This window comes from Ceratotherium simum, chromosome 27 (genome assembly GCF_057802395.1).
Source record: "Ceratotherium simum simum isolate JZ-2026a chromosome 27, ASM5780239v1, whole genome shotgun sequence".
Taxonomy (NCBI): Eukaryota; Metazoa; Chordata; class Mammalia; order Perissodactyla; family Rhinocerotidae; genus Ceratotherium; species Ceratotherium simum.
This window is the reverse complement of record NC_141926.1, coordinates 10,148,981-10,168,881: the sequence shown is the minus strand read 5'-3', so window position 1 is coordinate 10,168,881 and position 19,901 is coordinate 10,148,981. Positions and strand designations below refer to the sequence as shown.

Below are 19,901 nucleotides of genomic sequence, written 5' to 3'. Positions count from 1 at the left end.
CCAACCCGTGGTCCCGGACCTCCGCCTCGCCTTTGGGTCTAGCAGGCCTGACCGCCCCCTAGCGGGCAGCCTTTGCCTCGACCCTCCCCACCCGTCCGTCGGCCGGCTGGGGCCCGCCCTCGCCCCTTTGCTCTGCTAGGCCACCTCAATTCACTCTGTTTGGCTTAACTATCCCAGAACCAGCCCACAGATTTCCAAATCATTGATGTAAATACTGCTCCCTCCAGGAAACGGAGTTCAGTTTCTGTCCCACCCACCCCCACCTTGATTATGGGCTATAGTTAGTGACCTGCCTCCAATAAAGTATGGAAAGAGGGGAAAAGTGACTTTACAGTGGAGAAACCTGGCAAACACTGCCTCGGCCAGGTGATGAGGGTTAATGTCATCAGTGATGAATCTTGTTGATAGCCTGCCCCCTGGATATAAGAGGGGTACTTCACCTCTGCGATATTCTTCCCAGTTCTTCTTTGATAAAAACATCAGACAAACCCAAAAATACCTGACCAGTACTCTTAAAAGCTGTCAAAGGTCATGAAAACTGAGTAGACTTGGAGAATTTGTCATAAACCAGAGGAAAGTTAAGAACTATGTAATGTGGTATTCTGGAGGGAATCCTGGATTAGGAAAAGGATATTAGGGGAAAAACTAGTGAAATCCAAATGAAGCATGGAGCTCAGTTAATACTACTGTTCCCACATTGGTTTCTTAGTTGTGACAAATGTACCATCAGGGTGAGATGTTGATACTAGGGGACATATGATAAGGCGTATACAGGAATTCTTTGTACGACATTTGCAACTTTTCAATAAATCTATTCTAAAGTTAAAGGTTTATTCAAAAGAAAAAGCGGGGCTGGAAATACATGGTTCCACATTTGGACCTTTGATTCAGTGATGTCATCAAGGATCGAGGCTCTTTCTAATTTTCCACAATACCATGCTTAGGGAGTTGGCTTTTCACCTTTTAGTATGTTTCCTCCTGGTCTCAAGATAGTCATTGCAGCTCCAGGCATCACACTGTCACACAAAAGTATTCAAGGAAGAAAGGAAGTCAGGAAGAAAGGGGGCAGATAAAATAGGTATTTTCCTTTTATGAAGCAGGAAGATAATGTATACTCCCATTTTTAGATGGGAATTGACACAGAGTCTTTCCTGGACCAAACTCTACCAGGCTTTTCTGAGCCTTCTTCTCAACTAGGCCTCAACCTGGCCTATAAAATCTACAGACTCAGCACAAATGATGTCATTCACTGTCCTCCCCCCACATTAAAAGACTTAAACACTGACATAGTTTCTGATAGCTCAAGGCTGCAAGCCTACCAAGACCCTAGCCTCCTTAACATGTTCAAGGCTGCCGAAAGAATTTACTGTTTGTTCTAGCCCACATCTGACCATGGGCCCTTTACCCCCTTTCTTAGAGCATTTACTTAAAATTTGTGAACCTAGGGTTGGCCCGGTGGTATGGTGGTGAAGTTCCCATGCTCCACTTTGGCGGCCCAGGTTTTGTGGGTTCGGATCCCAGGCACGGACCTAGGCACCACTCATCAAGCCATGCTGTGGTGGAGTCCCATATACAAAACAGAGGAAGATTGGCACAGGTGTTAGCTCAGGGACAACCTTCCTCAAGCAAAAAGAGGAAGATTGGCAGCAGATATTGCTCAGAGGCAATCTTCCTCACCAAAAAAAAAAAAAAAAAAAATTTGTAAATCCTTCTTCTGTCCACTTGAGATAGATACATATCAGCTTGTTGGGGGAGAGGGAGAATCTCCCTCTGCCCTTTTCCTTAAGGTTCTTATGGCTGGCCAAATAATTAACAAGACAGGTTAGCAGGAGAAAATAATACCAAGTTTAATAACATGTATACATGGGAGAAAGCAGGGACACTGCATTTCTCTACACAATAGCAGAAATTCTCGTCTTAAATACCATGTTCAGCCAATGACAAAGGAGGATTTTGGGGGTGGGGGGAGTCAGTTACAGGAGATTACCACTAAAGCACAGTAAACAAGAGTAAGGTTATTATGCAGATTTAAGGCCTCACCTTCCACATTGATAAGCCTCTAGAAATGAGGCCATCCCTCCCCTTCCCAAAACAGTGAGGGAGATACCTTTACAAATGGAGATTTCCCCTATAAATGTAAATGTTTGTCTGGCAACTCGTTGCAGGGCCATCCAGAGAATGTGGCCAGAGAGACAGAACTTCCGATAAGATGGGCTTGTTGGTGCCTTTCCTATTGTAACATTTATACTACATTATCTTTACAGCCATCATGATAGAAGATCTGTTCCAGGAAGGAGCCACCATGTCAAATTCTTTAGGCAGTTAGTGGGGGAGGTCAAATGTCCCTCAGAGAAAACAATCAAGGTAAAGAGATATATTTTAGGATGGCCAAATCTTGATCTCCCACAAGCTACAACTCAGGAGTGTCTTTCTTAAGAATTTGAAAGCCATTCTTCTGAAATGTAATTTTCAGAAAGGATAAGGCTTCTGTCTCTCAATCTCTGTTTAGCAGTCACTGCTGGCCTATTGACATTTACGCTGACCATCCCCTTGTAATTTTTCACTTCCCTGACTGTACTCAAGCTCCTCTCTTCCACCTCCCTACTTCCTTACTCTTTCTTTAAATGCCCAGTCACCTCTGTACGGATCCAAGATGAGTTCCGTTCATTCAGGAGCCACTTCCCTATTGCAATAGTATACTGATTAAAATCTGCCCTTACCACTTGAGGATCCAACATTGTTTATCTTTGACAGAATTAAGTAAATTGCTTCCAGTTACATATCTACTTAGCAACTCAGCCACATTTAGATTCTGGGACTCAAAGTCCATGCTCTACCCCTAAGAAAGGCTTACTGAACATCTTAAGCATAAAAGGTAAGAAGAAAAGCCAGTGTCAAGTAGAGTTCTGTGAGGGTAAATAATCATGGGCAAGGGAAGACCCCGAGGGCTTAATAACTTAGAATTTAACAATACTGTTTTCCAACATCTTTTATTTCGATAGACACTGTGGAACTGTGTACTTTAGGACAAATAAAATAACTGCTTTGAACCAGTGGGTAGTAAAGATGTGAGTTTATTCCACAAGTTAATAGATGTGATAAAATTCTTTCTCCATATAGCAGCCAGGATTATCTCAGACTTGACTCTTACAACTATGGCGTATCTTCCATATTGCCATTAGCAGTAATAACAGAGGTCCAGAGCCTCCACCTTTACATTTTTGTTTCATTTCTCAAATTGTTCAGAACCCAAACAAGGTGCTATGTATGAGGAAGGGTGGGAGGCTCACAAACACACCACCAGGATCAAGATCCAAATTTGACAGGGGAAAGAATATGCAAAATCTTAATACAAGATCTTAATTCACTGGCTTTAAATTAGCATGCTTTCCAAAAACAAACTTTCAATAAGTTTCCCATAGTCAAATCTGTCAGTCCTTTCCTTTGTGATTCTTCTCCTGTTTTTATGCTTACAAAGACCTTTTCCCATACTGAAAAATATAAATTTTACTTATATTTTCTTATACTTGTTTTATGGTCGTCTATAAACCCATAAATTTAATAACTGCGAAAGCACTTTCTTCTCTCTCTTTAGAAATTAATTGGTGTACCTTGTAAGATGAGGATCTCTTCTTTTCCCTTGCAATCATTACTCCTTTTCCCCAGTACCATTTTTGGAATAACTCTTTCTTTCCTCCGTTACTTGTTAATGCCACTTTTATAATATACTAAATTCTTATTACTGCATGATATTTTATAGATTGTGTTTTCTGGAGCATGCTGCCCCACTTACTTGTCAATTCTTGTGTTGGTACCAGTGCTAAAAGGATAAACAAATCAGGCTGAAATCATGATTCATGGCCCTCTTAGAATTTGCCTTTTGGAACAGCAGGCCCCTCATCATGACCAGAGTTCCCTGCATGCCATGTGCTATCGCTGAGTGGCTCTAGGTGGATTGAATCCATCCCACTTCCTTCTAACACTGGCTCACCCCAGCTATAGAAGAAAGTAGATGTAGCTAGGGGTGTGGAGAGAGGCCAGCAAATGACAGACCAAGCATCACTTGGATAAGGGAGAAAATCCAAAACAAAGCTCTTCATCATCCTGAGTGGAAAAAAAAAAAAAAAAAAAATCCCAAAAGGTTATGAGGTACCACTTCATCTAAGTAACATTTTTGAAATAACACAATTTTAGAAATGGAGAACAGATTACTGGTTGACAAGGGATAAGGTTGGGAGGGTGGGGGCAAAAGACAGGTATGTTTGGTTATAAAAGAGCAACAGAAGGGATCCTTGTGCTGATGGAAATGTCTTATATCTTGATTATAGTGGTGGATACACAAATGTACACATGTGATAAAATTGTATGGATCCAAACATACACATACAAAATAAGTACAAGTGAAACTGAGGAAATCTGAATATGACAGGTGGATTGTTTTGATGTCAATATTCTGATGGGGATATTGTACTAGAGTTTTGCAAAATGTTACCATTGAGGAAAACTGGGTAAAGTGTAAGGAATCTCTATGTTACTTCTTACTACTGCATGTGAATCTGCAATTATCTCAAAAAAAAATTTAAGTCTGAAAAAAAGCAAAGGTCTTTCCCTCATTGTTAGTTTTGTTTTTTGCACCTGATTGGAAACCTGCCTTGAAATTGTAACATAATTGGAATCTATCTAAAGCATCACTATTTAACAGAACTTTCTGCTGTGATGGAAATACCATGTATGTATACTGGACAATACAGTGGCCACTAACACGTGACTATTGAGCATTTGAAATGTGGCTAGTGCAACTAAAGAACTGAATTTTAAATTGTATTATTTTCATTAAATTTACATTTAAACGGCCACTCGTGGCTACTGGCTACCTTAAGAGACAGCTCAGAAATGAAATTTGACCTTATAGCCCCCTATTCCTCTGTTGTTAGTAGTAAACAGTAAGGAAGAAAATTTATTTCCCACCACTGAACTAATTTATGAACTTTCTGAGGATCCACTTCCTTACATTAAAATGAGGATAATAAGATGCATCCTGACGAGTTACTCTGAGTGTGCGAAAGGGCTGCAAAGCCCCCTGGCACCTTTACACTGCAGGACCTGGATACAGGTAATTCTGTGACTCCGCAAGCGTCTGCGGAAGTAACCCTGTGATGATTTAGTTGCCCACTGTTAGTGAAAACCAGCCAAGGATAAGCCAGGAGGTTCGCTTTCCATACTTAGAGGAGAAATCAGCACACACTTGATCCCTCGTCATGCTCTCCCAGCTTATTCCACGTCTCTGGTTCCAAAGACTTCAGTCCAAGTGATATTTTTTAAAACACCAGAAAAAGGCTGTACAAATGCCCCATGTCTTCAAGCGCAACTGTGAAGAGTTGACATGGGGGAATGCGAAGGAAAAACTCTTGGAGAACCAGAGATAAGGGTTCAGTTTAAAAGCAGTCACACAGCCAATCAGATTGATTCTCCGCTCCCAGGCGGGCAGTCCCCAGCAGCTATCAGGCTTAAGGCTTCAGGTGGTCGGTTTCGCAAAATGGCCGGGTCCCAGTTCCCGGGCAACCAAGCCCTCACGGGGCGGGGGCTGCGCCTGCGCGCTCAGCCGGGCGGCCCCGGGCGCGCGTCCTGCCAGTGCGCACCCGGCGTCTGCAGCCTCGGAGGGTCTCTCCACCGCGGGGAGACGTTCAGACGCGCGGAGCCCTTTGTACTTGGCAGCCAGAGCTGGTCTCCGACCAGGTGCCCCGCACGCACCCTACGCAGCCATGTCCTCCTACCCTCGCGTGGCGCTGGTGACCGGGGCCAACAAGGGCATCGGCTTCGCCATCGCGCGCGACCTGTGCCGGCAGTTCTCGGGGGACGTGGTGCTCACAGCGCGGGACACGGCGCGGGGCCGGGCGGCCGTGCAGCAGCTGCAGGCTGAGGGCCTGAGCCCGCGCTTCCACCAGCTGGACATCGACGACCTGCAGAGCATCCGCGCTCTGCGCGACTTCTTGCGCAAGGAGTACGGGGGCCTCGACGTGCTGGTCAACAACGCGGGCATCGCCTTCAAGAGTAAGGTGCTGCGTATTCGCAGGGGAGGCGTTCTGCCAGCGTGCCTGGATCTGTCGGAGAATCGCTGTGGTGGGGCTCCTCTGCGTTTGGGGTCCAGAATGGCTCCCTACGGAAGGAGGAGGGGTGGGGGATGGGTAAGGCTAGAGCAGAGGCAACAGAAATTGGACTGCTGTCCAGCCAGAGGGACTTTTCTATTTCCTTGGCTCCGACTCCTGGGGATCTTTTCCAGGTTATCATACAGGTTTTCTTTTTTTCTCTTTTTTTTTTTATTGCGGTCACTTTGTTTTATAACATTATATAAATTTCAGATGTACTTCATTATACTTCTAGTTTTGCATACGTTGCATCATGTTCACCACCCAAGACTAATTACAGCCATCACCACACAATGTGGTTAATCATCCCTTTTGCCCTACTCCCTCCCCCATTCCCTCTGGTAACCACTAACCCAATCTCTGCCTCTATGTGATTGATTGTTGTTGCTTTTATCTTCTACTTAAGAGTCAGATCTTATGGTATTTGACCTCCTCCTTCTGACTAATTTCGCCTAGCATAATACCCTCAAGGTCCATCCTTGTCACGAATAGCTGGATTTTATCCTTTCTTATGGCTGAGTAGTATTCCACTTTGTATATATACCACATCTTCTTTATCCACTCATCAGTTGAGGGACACTTGGGTTGCTTCCATGTCTTGGCTATAGTGAATAATGCTGCAATGAACATAGGGTGTATATGTCTTTACCCATTGGTGTTTTCATGTTCTTTGGATAAATACCCAGCAATGGAATAGTTGGATTGGATGGTAGTTCTATTCTTAATTTTTTGAGGGATCTCCATACTGTTTTCCATAGTGGCTGTACCTGTTTGCACTCCCACCAGTGGTGTATGAGAGTTCCCTTCTCTCCACATCCTCTCCAACATTTGTTGTTTCCTGTCTTGTTATAGCCATTCTGGCAGGACTAAGGTGATATCTGGTTGTAGTTTTGATTTGCGTTTCCCTGATAATGATGTTGAACATCTTTTCATGTGCCTGTTGGCCATCTGTATATCTTCTTTGGAGAAATGTCTGTTCAGATCTTTGGCCCATTTTTTAATTGGGTTGTTAGTTTTCTTGTTGTTGAGATGTATGAATTCTTTATATATTTTGGATATTAACCCCTTATCAGATGTATGGTTTGCAAATATCTTCTCCCAGTTGTTAGGTTGTCTTTTCATTTTGTTGATGGTTTCCTTTGCTGTGCAGAAGCTTTTTAGTTTGATGTAGTCCCATTTGTTTATGTTTTCTATTGTTTCCCTTGCCCGATCAGACATGGTACTTGAAAATATGCTGCTAAGACTGATGTCAAAGAGCGTACTGCTTATGTTTTCTTCTAGAAGTTTCATGGTTTCAGGTCTTACATTCAAGTCTAATCCATTTTGAGTTAATTTTTGTCTGTGGTATAAGATAGTGATCTACTTTCATTCTTTTGCATGTGGCTGTCCAGTCTTCCCAACACCATTTGTTGAAGAGCCTTTCTTTTCTCCATTGTATGTTCTTGGCTCCCTTGTTGAAAATTAGCTCCGTAGACGTGTGGGTTTATTTCTGGGCTCTCAATTGTGTTCCATTGATCTGTGTGTCTGTTTTTGTGCCAGTACCATGCTGTTTTGGTTACTATAGATTTGTAGTATATTTTAAAACCAGGGAGTGTGATACCTCCTGCTCTGTTCTTTTTTCTCAGGATTCCTTTGGCTGTTCGGGGTCTTTTGTTGTTCCATATAAATTTTAAGATTCTTTGTTCTATTTCTGTGAAAAATGTTGTTGGAACTTTGATAGGGATCGCATTGAATCTGTAGATTGCTTTAGGAAATTTGGACATTTTAACTATGTTAATTATTCCAATCCAAGAGCATGGATATCTTTCCATTTCTTTGTGTCTTCAATTTCTTTCAACAATGTTTTATAGTTTCCAGTGTACAGATCTTTCACCTCTTTGGTTAAGTTTATTTCTAGGTATTTTATTCTTTTTGTTACAATAGTAAATAGGATTGTATTCTTAATTTCTCTTTCTGCTAATTCATTGTTAGTGTATAGAAACACAACTGATTTTTGTATATTGATTTTGTATCCTGCAACTTTACTGAATATTGGTTTATTATTTCTAAAAGGTTTTTTTATAGTAATTGGCTTTTTTTTTTTTTAAGGAATATTGGCCCTATGCTGACATCTGTTGCCAATCTTCCTCTTTTTTTCTTTTTTCTCCCCAAAGCCCCAGTGCATAGTTGTATTATCATAGTTGTAGAGTTGTAGTTCTTCTATGTGGGACGCTGCCTTAGCATGGCTTGATGAGTGGTGAGTAGGTCTGCGCCCAGGATACGAACCAGTGAACCCCGGGCCGCTGAAGTGGAATGTGCCAACTTAACCACTGCGCCACCGGGCCAGCCCCTCTGAAAGTTTATTTGGTGGATTCTTTAGTGTTTTCTATATATAAAGTGATATCATCTGCAGATAGTGGCAGTTTAACTTCTTCCTTTCCAATTTGGATCCCTTTTATTTCTTTTCTTGCCTGATTGCTCTGGCTAGGGCTTCCAATACTATATTAAATAGGAGTGATGAGAGTGGGCCTCCTTGTCTGGTTCCTGTTCTTAGAGGGATAGCTTTCAGTTTTTCTCCATTGACAATAATCAGTGCATTTGTCATATATGGCCTTTATTATGTTGAGGTACTTTCTTTTTATACCCATTTTATTCAGAGTTTTCATCGTAAATGGAAGTTGTATCTTGTCAAATGCTTTCTCTGCATCTATTGAGATGATCATGTGATTTTTATTCTTCATTTTGTTAATGTGGTGTATCATGTTGATTGATTTGCAGATGTTGAATCATCCCTGCATCCCTGGAATAAATCCCACTTGATCATGGTGTATGATCTTTTTAATGTACTGTTGTATTCAATTTGCTAGTATTTTGTTGAGGATTTTTGCATCGATGTTCATCAGTGATATTGGCCTGTAATTTTCTTTTTGTGTTGTCTTTGTCTGGTTTTGGTATCGCAGTAATGTTGGCTTCATAGAATGAGTTAGGAAGCTTCCCCTCCTCTGCAATTTTTTGGAAAAGTTTGAGAAGGATGGGTATTAAGTCTTCTTTGAATGTTTGGTAGAATTCACCAGGGAAGCCGTCTGGTCCTGCACTTTTATATTTTTGGATGTTTTTGATTACTTTTTCAGTCTCCTTACTGGTGATTGGTCTAGTCAAATTCTCTATTTCTTCTTGATTCAGTTTTGGAAGGTTGTATGATTCTAAGAATTTATCCATTTTTTTTCTAGATTATGCAGTTTGTTGTCACATAGCTTTTCATAGTATTCTCTTATAATCTTTTGTATTTCTGAGGTGTCTATTGTAATTTCTCCTCTTGCATTTCTAATTTTATTTATTTGAGCCTTCTTTCTTTTTTTCTTCGTGAGTCCAAGTAAAGTTTTGTCAGTTTTGTTTATCTTTTCAGAGAACTAGCTCTTGGTTTCATTGAGATTTTTCTATTGTTTTTTTAGTCTCTATTTCATTTACTTCTTTTCTTTTTTTTTGTGAGGAAGATCAGCCCTGAGCTAACATCTGCCAATCCTCCTCTTTTTGCTGAGGAAGACTGGCCCTGGGCTAACATCTATGCCCATCTTCCTTCACTTTATATGGGACGTCGCCACAGCATGGCTTGACAAGTGGTGTTGTTGGTGCACGCCCGGAATCCGAACCCTGGGCTGCTGCAGTGGAGCGCAAGCACTTAACCTCTGCACCACCAGGCCAGCCCCTATTTCACTTATTTCTGCTTTGATTTTTCTTTCTTCTACTGATTTTGGACTTTGTTTGTTCTTCTTTTTCCATTTCCTTTAGGTGCATTCTTAGATTGTTCATTTGGGATTTTTCTTATTTGTTGAGGTAGGCCTGTATTGCTGTAAACTTCCCTCTTAGAACTGCTTTTGCTATCCCATAAATTTCGACATGTTGTATTTTCATTTTCATTTGTCTCCAGGTATTTTTTGATTTCTCCTTTGATTTCTTCATTGACCCAATTGTGGTTCAGTAGCATTTTGTTTAATCTCCACATATTTGTGGCTTTTCTGATTTTCTTCGTATAGTTGATTTTTAGTTTCCTACCATTGTGGTCTGAAAAGATGCTTGGTGTTATTTCAGTCTTCTTAAATTTATGGAGACTTGTTTGGTGGCCTAATATGTGATCAGTCCTGGAGAATATTCCATATGCATTCAAAAAGAATGTGTATTCTTCAGTTTTTGGATGGAATGTTCTGTATATATCTACTAAGTCCATCTGGTCCAGTGTGTCATTTAAGACCAATGTTTCCTTTTTGATCTTGTTTGGATGATCTATCCATTGGTGTAAGTGGAGTGTTAAAGTCCCCTACTATTATTGTGTTACTGTCTATTTCTCTTTTTATGTCTGTTAATAATTGCTTAATGTATTTAGGTGCTCCTATATTGGGTGCCTAGATACTGACAAGTATTATATCCTCTTGTTGGATTGTTCCCTTGATCATTATGTAGTGCCCTTCTTTGTCTCTTGTTACAGTTTTTGTTTTAAAGTCTATTTTGTCTGATATGAGTATGCTATCCCAGCTTTCTTTTCATTGCTGTTTGCGTGGAGTATCTTTTTCCATCCCTTCATTTTCAGTTTGTGAGTGTCTTTAGGTCTGAAGTGTGTCTCTTGTATGCTGCATATATATGGGTCTTGTTTTTTTATCCAGTCAGCCACCCTATGTCTTTTGATTGGAACATTTAGTCCATTGACATTTAAATTAATTTTTGATAAGTATGTACTTATTAGCATTTTGTTACTTTTTTTCTGGGTGTTTTAGTAGTTGTTCTCTGTTCCTTTCTTCTTCTCTTGCTCTCTGCCCTTGTGGTTTGATGGCTTTCTTCAGTATTATGTTTGAGTTCCTTTCTCTTAGGATTTTGTGTATTTATTATAGGTTTCTGGTTTGTGATTACCATAAGGTTCATATGTAATAACCTACATACATAGCAATCTATATTAAGTTGATGGTCTCTTTAGTTTGACCTCTTGCTAAAAGCTCTACTCTTTTACTCCTGTCTTCCTACATGTTTTGTTTTTTATATCGTATCTAACCTCCTTTTTGTGTCTGTGTATCCATTACCCTCTTATGATAGAAATAGGTAATTTTAGTGCTTTTGTCTTTTGACCTTCATATTCTCTTCATAGATGGTTGATCTGCTACCTTTACTGTATTTTTACCTTTACTAGTGATTTTATTGCTTTTGTTTGTTTGTTTATTTAGAATTTTCTTATTCCTGTTTGTGGTCTTTTCTTTCCCCCTAAATAAGTCTCTTTAGCATTTCTTGTAAGACTGGTTTCTTGGTGATAAACTCCTTTAATTTTTGGTTGTCTGGGAAATTCTTTGTCTCTCCTTCCATTCTCAATGATAACCTTGCTGAGTAGAGTATTCTTGGCTTAGGTTTTTTCTTTTAGCACTTGAAATATATTATGCCACTCTCTTCTAGCCTGTAAGGTTTCTGTCAAGAAGTCAGCTGATAGCCTTATGGGATTTCCTTTGTATGTAACTTGTTGCCTTCTCTTGCGGCTTGTAGGTTTCTGGCTTGTAGGTTTCTCTCGTTATCTTTAATTCTTGACATTTTAATTGTGATGTATCTTGGTTTGGGCCTCTTTGGGTTTATCTTTTTTGGTGTTCTCTGTACTTCCTGTACCTGGATGTCTGTTTCATTCCTTAGGTTAGGGAAGTTCTCAGCTATTATTTCTTCAAATAGATTCTCTGCCCTTCTGTCTCTCTCTTCTCCTTCTGGGACACCTATAACACGGATGTTAGTGCACTTGATGTTGTCCCAGAGGTCCCTTAGACTGTCTTCATTCTTTTTAATTCTTTTTTTCTTTTATCTGTTCAGCTTGGGTGATTTCCTCTAGTCTTTCATGTAGCTCGCTTATCTGTTCTCCTGTATCCTCTGCTCTGCTTTTGAGTCCCTGTAGTGAATTTTTCATTTCCAGTATCGTTTTCTTTATTTCTGATTCGTTCACTTTTATACTGTCCATTTCTTGTTGAAGTTCTCACTGTACTAATCTATTCTTCTCCCAAGATCAGTGAGCATCCTTCTGACTCTTTGTTTGAACTATTTGTCGGGTAGATTGTTCTTTTCTGTTTCATTTAGTGCTTTTTTGGGGGTTTTATCCTATTCCCTTAGTTGGAACGTATTCCCTTGCTTCCTCATTTTGTCCCTTTCTCTGTGCTTGTAGCTATGTATTAGATAGGTCAGCTACATCTCCTGATTTTGGAGAGGTGACCTTAGGTAAGAGATGCTTTATGAGGTCCAGCAGTGTGCTTTCCTCTTGTCGTCAATTCCAAATGCTCCAGTGTTGACCCCTTTGGGGGCTACATGTGTCCTTCTGTTGTGGTGGGGTTGCTCTTGCCGTAGGTGCCCTGGGAGGCTAGGCTGTCCCACTGGCCCCCTGGCTGTAATGCTCAGCTGTGTGTAGCTGCTCTGGTCCCTTCAGTCCCTTTATCGGGTGTGGGGAGCCCCAGGACAGTTGGCTGCAAGGTCTAATAGCACATTCCTGTTGCACTTTTTCTGTTAAGTGAGTAGGCCCCCAGTGTGGCTGGTTGCTAGGCTCAGGGGCTTACAATTGCTGTAGGCTTCTGGCCTATAAGGCTTTTGTCAGCTGTCTCAGGATGGCAGCTGAGAGGGGTTGGCCTCAGGCACAGGAGCACCCAATTGTTTCAGGCTTTGGAAGGTGGGGCCAATCCCCTATGTGGCTGTTTGAGAAGCACAAGTCTTCTGCAGCTGACAAGACCCATAGCCCACAGGGTCACACACACCGTCAACACAGTCCTGCCCAGTGCTTGCACCCTGACCCCCTGAAGTGGACCCAGTCACCCCATTGCAGAGGCCCCACACACTCCACCAATGCCCCACACACTCTACGGGATCCGAGTGCCCGCCCTGCCCCACAGAGGTGAACCCACTCCCCTGGCTACAGAGGATCCAGGCACCAGCCTATGCAGGCCCAAATTTGCCCAAGAGCTTGCTGTTGGGTCGGGCCAGTCCCTAGTGTGGGCTGTCTGCCCTGGCTGAACTGGATTAAATTGGTGCTCTAGTGGGTGGGGCAGATACTGGGCTAACAACCCGGGGGAAGAACTCCTATGGCGTCTGCCAGCGTCTGTGTCAGCATGCCCGTACTAGGTCACAATAATGGCAGCTGCCAATGTCTCAGTTCCTAGAGAAATCTCACCTCTCACTGAGATGCACTCAGAGCCTATCAGCTGAGTCTCTTTTCCCCAAAGGACTGTGCACCTTTCTTTCTGGTGATCTTAGGTTGCTTTCCAAAATGGGTGAATTTGTGCATGGGCTCTTTAAGAGCCAGATTTTTCCCCCTATGTCCGGTAGCTTTTCTGGAAGTATTGCCTGTTGTTGTCAGTAGCCAGCAAACCCCAGATATTATGACACTCATCTCGGTTGTGCTGAGTCCAAAGGATGCTTATAGCGGTAAGGCTCCCCAGCTCAGGTCCCCCACTCCTCCAGGGAAGGCTGCATACCTTTGGATTGCTCCTGGGTGGCTGTGAATCGCTGCGGCTTGTGATAGTGGCTTTTTTTCTCTCCAGAAAGGAATTTCTGCCTCTTCCATCTCAGTCAGCACTGTTCATTGTTGCGGGCGTTCTTTTTATCCAGTTTTCAGTTCTCTCTCAGGGGTAATTGTTCCAAGGGTATTTGTAAATTAGTTGTGTCCATGGGACGAGGTGAGTTCAGAGTCCTCCTACGCTCCCATGTTTACCTCACTCCACCCACACAGTTTTTCTCTGATTGGACTTGAGGGCAGTTGCCTGAATTTTTAATGCATTTTAAAACGAACAAGAAAATTGCACAAACTTGTACACAGAGATCCCATGTGTGGATCCTTAACGGAACATTGTCAAACTGGCAAATTGTCATTGGTACAGTACTATTAACTAGCTGCCAGTTTTACAAAAGTTCACTAAATTTTACATGCACGATTTTTAAAATATAGTTCTCTGGAATTTTACCACATGGTAAACTACCACATGACTACTGTTTATTAACTCTACTCTCCTTCTCCCCTAAAAGTTCATGATTCCACACCGTTTCATATTCAAGCAGAAGTGACAATGAAAACAAACTTTTTTGGTACCCGAGATGTCTGCATGGAGCTACTGCCTCTCATAAAACCCCAAGGTGAGTCTGATGAGGAGCCCAAGCTGCAGTGTTTCTGGCATGATCTGGGCCTCCCTGTCTGTGAGCTCATCTAGAAGCCCCTGCTACCTCCCCCTGCTCACTGGACTCCTTGTTGTGTCTCCACTGGGCCAGGTGCCCTTCTGTCTCAGGCTCTGTACACACTTGTTCAGTGGTCATTGGTGCACACTGTTTCACTGGTTTTGTACAACTGATATTATCCTTCAGGTCATTGTTCAAAAGTTACCACAGAGAAGCCCTTTACTTGCTCTGTGCCCCTCACATGTTAGAGTTCCCTGAGTCTTCCATCCCAGACCCTCCCTCCCCCCACCCCCTCTTTCAGAGTGATCTTATTCAGGCTAGTGGAGACTTCACTCCCCCCATTTTATTAGCCCACCCCCAAATCTTTCTCTGAGTCTGATGTAGTGTATTATATTTATTGGTTTTTAGATGCTAAACCAACTGTACATATGTGGGATAAATATCACTTAGTCCTTACAAGTTCAAGAGATTCCCACGACCACCCTCAGGTTCAGTAATTCACCAGAAGGACTCAGAACTCAGCAGAGCTGTTATACTCAAAATTACAGTGTATTATCAAAATAGAGACAGATTCAGATCAGCAACGGGTAAAGTCTCTTAGGCTGGGGTCCAGGGAAGACCAGGCATGGAGGCTTCTAGTTGTCCTCTCCCAGTGGAGTCCTGCATACAGCATATATTTCTCCCAGCAATGATGTGTGAAAGTGCACGTGGAGTATTGCCAACCAGGGAAGCTCATCCTGCCTCGATGTTTGGCATTTCTGTTAGGGGTTGGTCACGTAGACATGGCCCATCGCCCTTACTCCCCAGCCCTTCCAGAGGTCCAGCTGATAGCTGGTAACCCAAAGTTGCCCCATAATCACATTGGTAGCATCGATTCTGTAGCCTGACCCTAGACCCCCAAATAAACGCACTCAGTCTTATCAGGCAGGACATTCCAAAGGTTTAAAGATTATCTTCCAGTAGCCCTGGGCCAAGGGCCAAACCTTTCTTTGACCAAGCTTAATCCTTTGCTTTCACAAGCCAGGCCCTGGTCCTTTGCCAAGGCTCTCTTACAGCAAAAGGATCACTGAGCATCTACATTTAGTAGAGAATTTATGTAACACATACAGCAATCATATCAGAAATATGCTTAACATTTGGAGGAGCCAGTGTGGGGTAGGAATAGATTTAAAGGAACAGATAATCCGTCCCATAAAGCCACTCCATACCCGTTAATGTTTTTGTGCTAATTTGATTCTCTCCTTGATCAACTGCTATTTATACCTTATTTAGCATAGTATTTGTGCAGAACCATTTAGTATTGTTAAGACAGAAACTGAGGCATATTAAAAATTCAAGAATTTATTTGAGAAAAAGTCTATTTGAATTAGGAAGCACCAAACGGGAAGTGGTTAGGAGCACCCCACCACTTTTATAGAAAAAAGGCGGGAGCAAAGTAAGGAAATAATTGGGCTATAGCTCAAGCCCAGTTGGCTGTTTGTGATTGGTGGTCCTTAGATTTCATTTTTGTAACCTTGAGGCATTTACAGGCTTAGATTTTGGTTTGCTTGATAGGCCACCACAGCATTGGAACCACCTCAGTCTAATGGGCTCCTTGTTTAATTAATTCAGTTGATGGTTAAATTTAGCTGATGGTTAGCTAAATTCAGTTCTTCATTACATGTGATAGTTAAATATTACCAACAAGGCCAGTGTTATGCCATATCACAGTACGGTGGTACATGTAACCTGAAAGATAAGAATCAAGAGATGCTGGCACATTGCTAGAGTCCCACTCAGTCATTAACCATCGGTTCAGTTCATCACCATATCGTATGACCATATGTCACAGAGTGATGCCACTCAGGTTCTCAGGCTTCCGTTTGACCTTGTCAGGTCCTGAAAGCAGGAGTGCTCTTAGCAACATGTGGTTTCACATTTTGAGGCGTCTGGGGTATAGTGCAGCTAAGAGACGATACCATATCTTGCTCTGAGCATCTCAAGACACCAATGTAATATTGGATTTCTCTTGTTGCATAACCCATTTATTCATTCCTTTATCCTAGTCTACCATTCTTCCTTCTCCTCTTTATCATTGACTTTTTTTTTTTAATAATTTTATTTATTTTTTTTCCCCCAAAGCCCCAGTAGATAGTTGTATGTCATAGCTGCACATCCTTCTAGTTGCTGTATGTGGGACACGGCCTCAGCATGGCCAGAGAAGTGGTACGTCGGTGCGTGCCCGGGATCCGAACCCAGGCCACCAGCAGCGGAGCGCGCTCACTTAACTGCTAAGCCACGGGGCAGCCCTATCATTGACTTTTACCCAAACTTTTTCACCTTTCAGAGGGCTGTCAGGTTCAGTCACTGTGCCGATCTTGATTGCCTGCAGCAAAGGCAACTAGTCTAACAAGTGCCTTCCCTTCAGTCCATTCCCATTCATATCGGGTAGGGTTGGGTTGCATAGGTCCAGAACTAGTGGACTATCTCGACCACTAGGCAATACTGCTGCATTCACTGTCACTCCAGTTTTGCCAGATGGGGTGAAGGCACAATCCACTTCATCAGGCCCTTAGGAATTCTGACATGAAGATTTAAAGCTATAGTTACAAGTTCTTGCTTAGGGATTATTCCTGCTCCCCATATCTGCAGTTGCAGCCCTGGTGTCAGGACTACTGTGTCAGGTAGGAAAAAAGAAAGTTGACGTGATGTGGGGAAGAATCATACAGTCACCCCAGCCCTTCTTCCCCAGATCCCACTGGCAAAACAGAAGAATCTATCTTGTGGGGAATCTCTCTTGGCTCCCCTCATGTTGAGTGTGAGCACATGCTCATCAATGTGTGTAAGCCAGCTGTTCATACCTTTATCTCCTCATGTTTGAGACAACCAGTGTTTCAATTGCCCATTCCAATTCTCTATCAAACCTACTGCTCTGAGGATAAAAGTGTGTTACTTGGTCTGCATAGATGTAATCTGTCAGTCTAAATTGATACAGTATCTTCTGTTCCAGTCCTGCTATACTACTTGAACATTTGCATCTACTTCTGGGTATGCAAAGCCTGGTCCGGAGATAGTGTCTCCTTTTGTCAGGACCCATTTGTAGCCTCCCAGGGCTATTACCTTCAACTCGACTTGCCAGCTATGTGCAGGGCCTTCCCCTTGGGGAATCTCTCTCATAACCATCTTCAGTCTTTGTCTCTCTTGCTGGCCGATAGAATGGTTGTTGGCATTTTGTGCTTCACAGAGTGTAAGAGTCACGTTGACAATTATCGCATTGCTTACTGCAGCTCCCCATTTCCACCTATCTCATGGACCAAGGTGGCCACTTCAAAGAAACATACCAGGATATCCACTTGCTGGTTCCAATACCCTTCCAGTTCTGGAAGTGGTTCTTCTGATGGGCATTGACTGACTTGTCCAACTTTAATTTCCCTCTAAATTCCTATAGTTGTTTCCATAGGGCCATGCCCTATATGAGCATCCCTTTAATTGTTCTGTTTTCCACTGCCCCTCTCCGTCACTATATGCCAGGCCATTAGTCACTGTTCCTGAGTGGATAAAAACCCAAACATAGAGAAAACAGCATGCAGTTCAACCCACTGAGCTGATCTGCTTTTACCTTCCTCCATCAGAGTGGCAGCCTTCCAAAGCAGATGCTGTCCATTCACCTAGGAGCTGCCATCCATAAACCAGGCAGCTCTTTGTTGGTCCAGAGAAACCTGATCATAGAGCACTGCCCAAGTGACCATAAGATCCTCAGGTGGTCCCAAAGGCAGCCTTTGACACTAATGAGTACCTCCTTACATTCGTCTTAGCATGTTCCTGTATAAACCATTTTCATTTTCTTATGGAACTTCTGGGCAGTACCCTCCCCATTAAAACATTTCTCTGAGATCATCCGAGACATGGGTAAAACAAGCTTCAAGATTGTATTATGTCCTTCACTCATAGAGGCAGTCTTACCTAATGCTCATGGCAAACTGGTAATTGTCTCTCAAATGGAAGTTTTGTCATCCAAAATCCCAGCGAATTTGGTATTCATTATTCTTGTGCATCCCTTTCTACATAACGATTTCTGTTATATTTTAGGCAGAGTGGTTAATGTGTCTAGCACTGAGAGTCTCAGAGCTCTTAAAAACTGCAGCCCAAAACTGCAGGAGAAGTTTAGAAGTGAGACCATCACGGAGGAGGAGCTGGTGGGGCTCATGAATAAGTTTGTGGAGGATACGAAGAATGGCATGCACATAAAGGAAGGCTGGCCTAACACCGCGTATGGAGTGACGAAAATTGGCATCACCGTCCTGTCCAGAATCCATGCCAGGAAACTGAGTGAGGAGAGGAGAGGGGACAAGATCCTCCTGAATGCCTGCTGCCCAGGGTGGGTGAGAACCGACATGGCAGGACCAAGAGCCACCAAAAGCCCAGAAGAAGGAGCAGAGACCCCCGTGTACTTGGCCCTTTTGCCCGCAGATGCTGAGGGGCCTCATGGAGAGTTTGTTACGGAGAAGAAAGTAGAACAATGGTGAGTTCAACTCATAGCTCCCGTGGGCCCCATTATACTACGTGCCCTGATTTGATCAAAATGGAACACTGGCAAAAATATCCCTATCCAAAAGTAAAAAAAGAAGAGGAAGAATCAAAATATCCCTATTGAGCACTCATTTTGACTTGGCTACAAATTCTGCGAAGTCTTTTGTGATTTCCTCTGTGCTAGAGGGTGAGAAAAAATAGAATCAATGACAATGAATGAAAATCAATAGATGAATAAATGGTTCTTTATAAATGTGCTTTTGTGCAGATTATTTACATGCCAACCTGCTCAGAAATCTCATAGACCTAAAAGTTAGGTCAACAGAAGGACAGTACAAGCCAGGGGTCAGCAAACATTATAGAAACAGACAGTAACTACATATTTTCAGCTTTGCGGGACACGCGGTCTGTGGGAGCTACGCAGATCTGCTGAGGTAGCATCAAAGTAGCTGTAGACGAACCACAAACCAATGAGTGTGATGGGGTTTTGGCTGCCAGCTTTAGTTTACCAGCCTCTAGTATAACATGGACAACACCATGAAGGGAACATATCTGGTATGGTCTCTGTAACACCAAACTCACTGGAAAAATACGATTGCAAAGTGTGAACCCCGAGCAGGTACTCAAGATACATCCATAAGAGAATCTGAGCCAGTGGGGGATATTCAATGTGGATTGTGTGTTAGTGGACATGAGAGAGTTACTGTCAAATCTCTTCAATGCGAAAATGTGTTTTTATATAGGGAGGAAGTGTGATAAGGTCTGCAATGTTAACACAGTTGAGCAAAATGTATATGAAAGATGAACACAAAAATATAGTAAAATATTCATAATTGTTCAATCTAGTCTGGTGGATCTATGGAATATATATATATATATATATGGGATATATTCTTTCAACGTTTCTGTTTGAAAGCTTTCAAGACAAACATCTGGAAACAAAATCCTGGCTCTGTCACCTCACTCTGTGACTTTGAGCAAAACACTGCATTGTACTGTATGTCAGTACCTCAACTGTGAAACGGGGACAGTAGGCAGAGGATTGCTGTGAAGATTGAATGTCCTGATACAGGTGAAAATGTTGAAAACACAATAAAA

The 19,901-nt window shown here is 42.5% G+C and overlaps 1 protein-coding gene across 2 annotated transcripts; it reads left to right on the top strand.

The window, feature by feature from the left end:
* Window positions 1-5,631: 5,631 nt before the first annotated feature.
* LOC101388672 (carbonyl reductase [NADPH] 1) lies at window positions 5,632-19,060 on the top strand. Of its 2 annotated transcripts, none has more exons than XM_087418113.1 (3): window positions 5,632-6,120; window positions 14,148-14,255; window positions 18,363-19,060. In XM_087418113.1, exons 1-3 carry the CDS (start codon window positions 5,763-5,765, stop codon window positions 18,797-18,799), a joined length of 903 nt encoding a protein of 300 aa, XP_087274239.1. In that variant the 5' UTR covers window positions 5,632-5,762; the 3' UTR covers window positions 18,800-19,060. The 2 variants fall into 2 exon arrangements, with proteins under 2 accessions (XP_087274239.1, XP_004429644.1); XM_004429587.3 differs by having other exon boundaries at window positions 5,635-6,051.
* The last annotated feature ends 841 nt before the right edge of the window (window positions 19,061-19,901 follow it).

Excerpts from the sequence above, each read along its gene's own strand:
- LOC101388672 (XM_087418113.1), top strand. The coding sequence starts at position 5,763 with ATGTCCTCCTACCCTCGCGTGGCGCTGGTGACCGGGGCCAACAAGGGC. Across the intron at positions 6,121-14,147 it reads TCTGTCGGAGAATCGCTGTG|TTCATGATTCCACACCGTTT; the intron begins GTGGGGCTCCTC and ends CTCCCCTAAAAG. Across the intron at positions 14,256-18,362 it reads GCCTCTCATAAAACCCCAAG|GCAGAGTGGTTAATGTGTCT; the intron begins GTGAGTCTGATG and ends GTTATATTTTAG.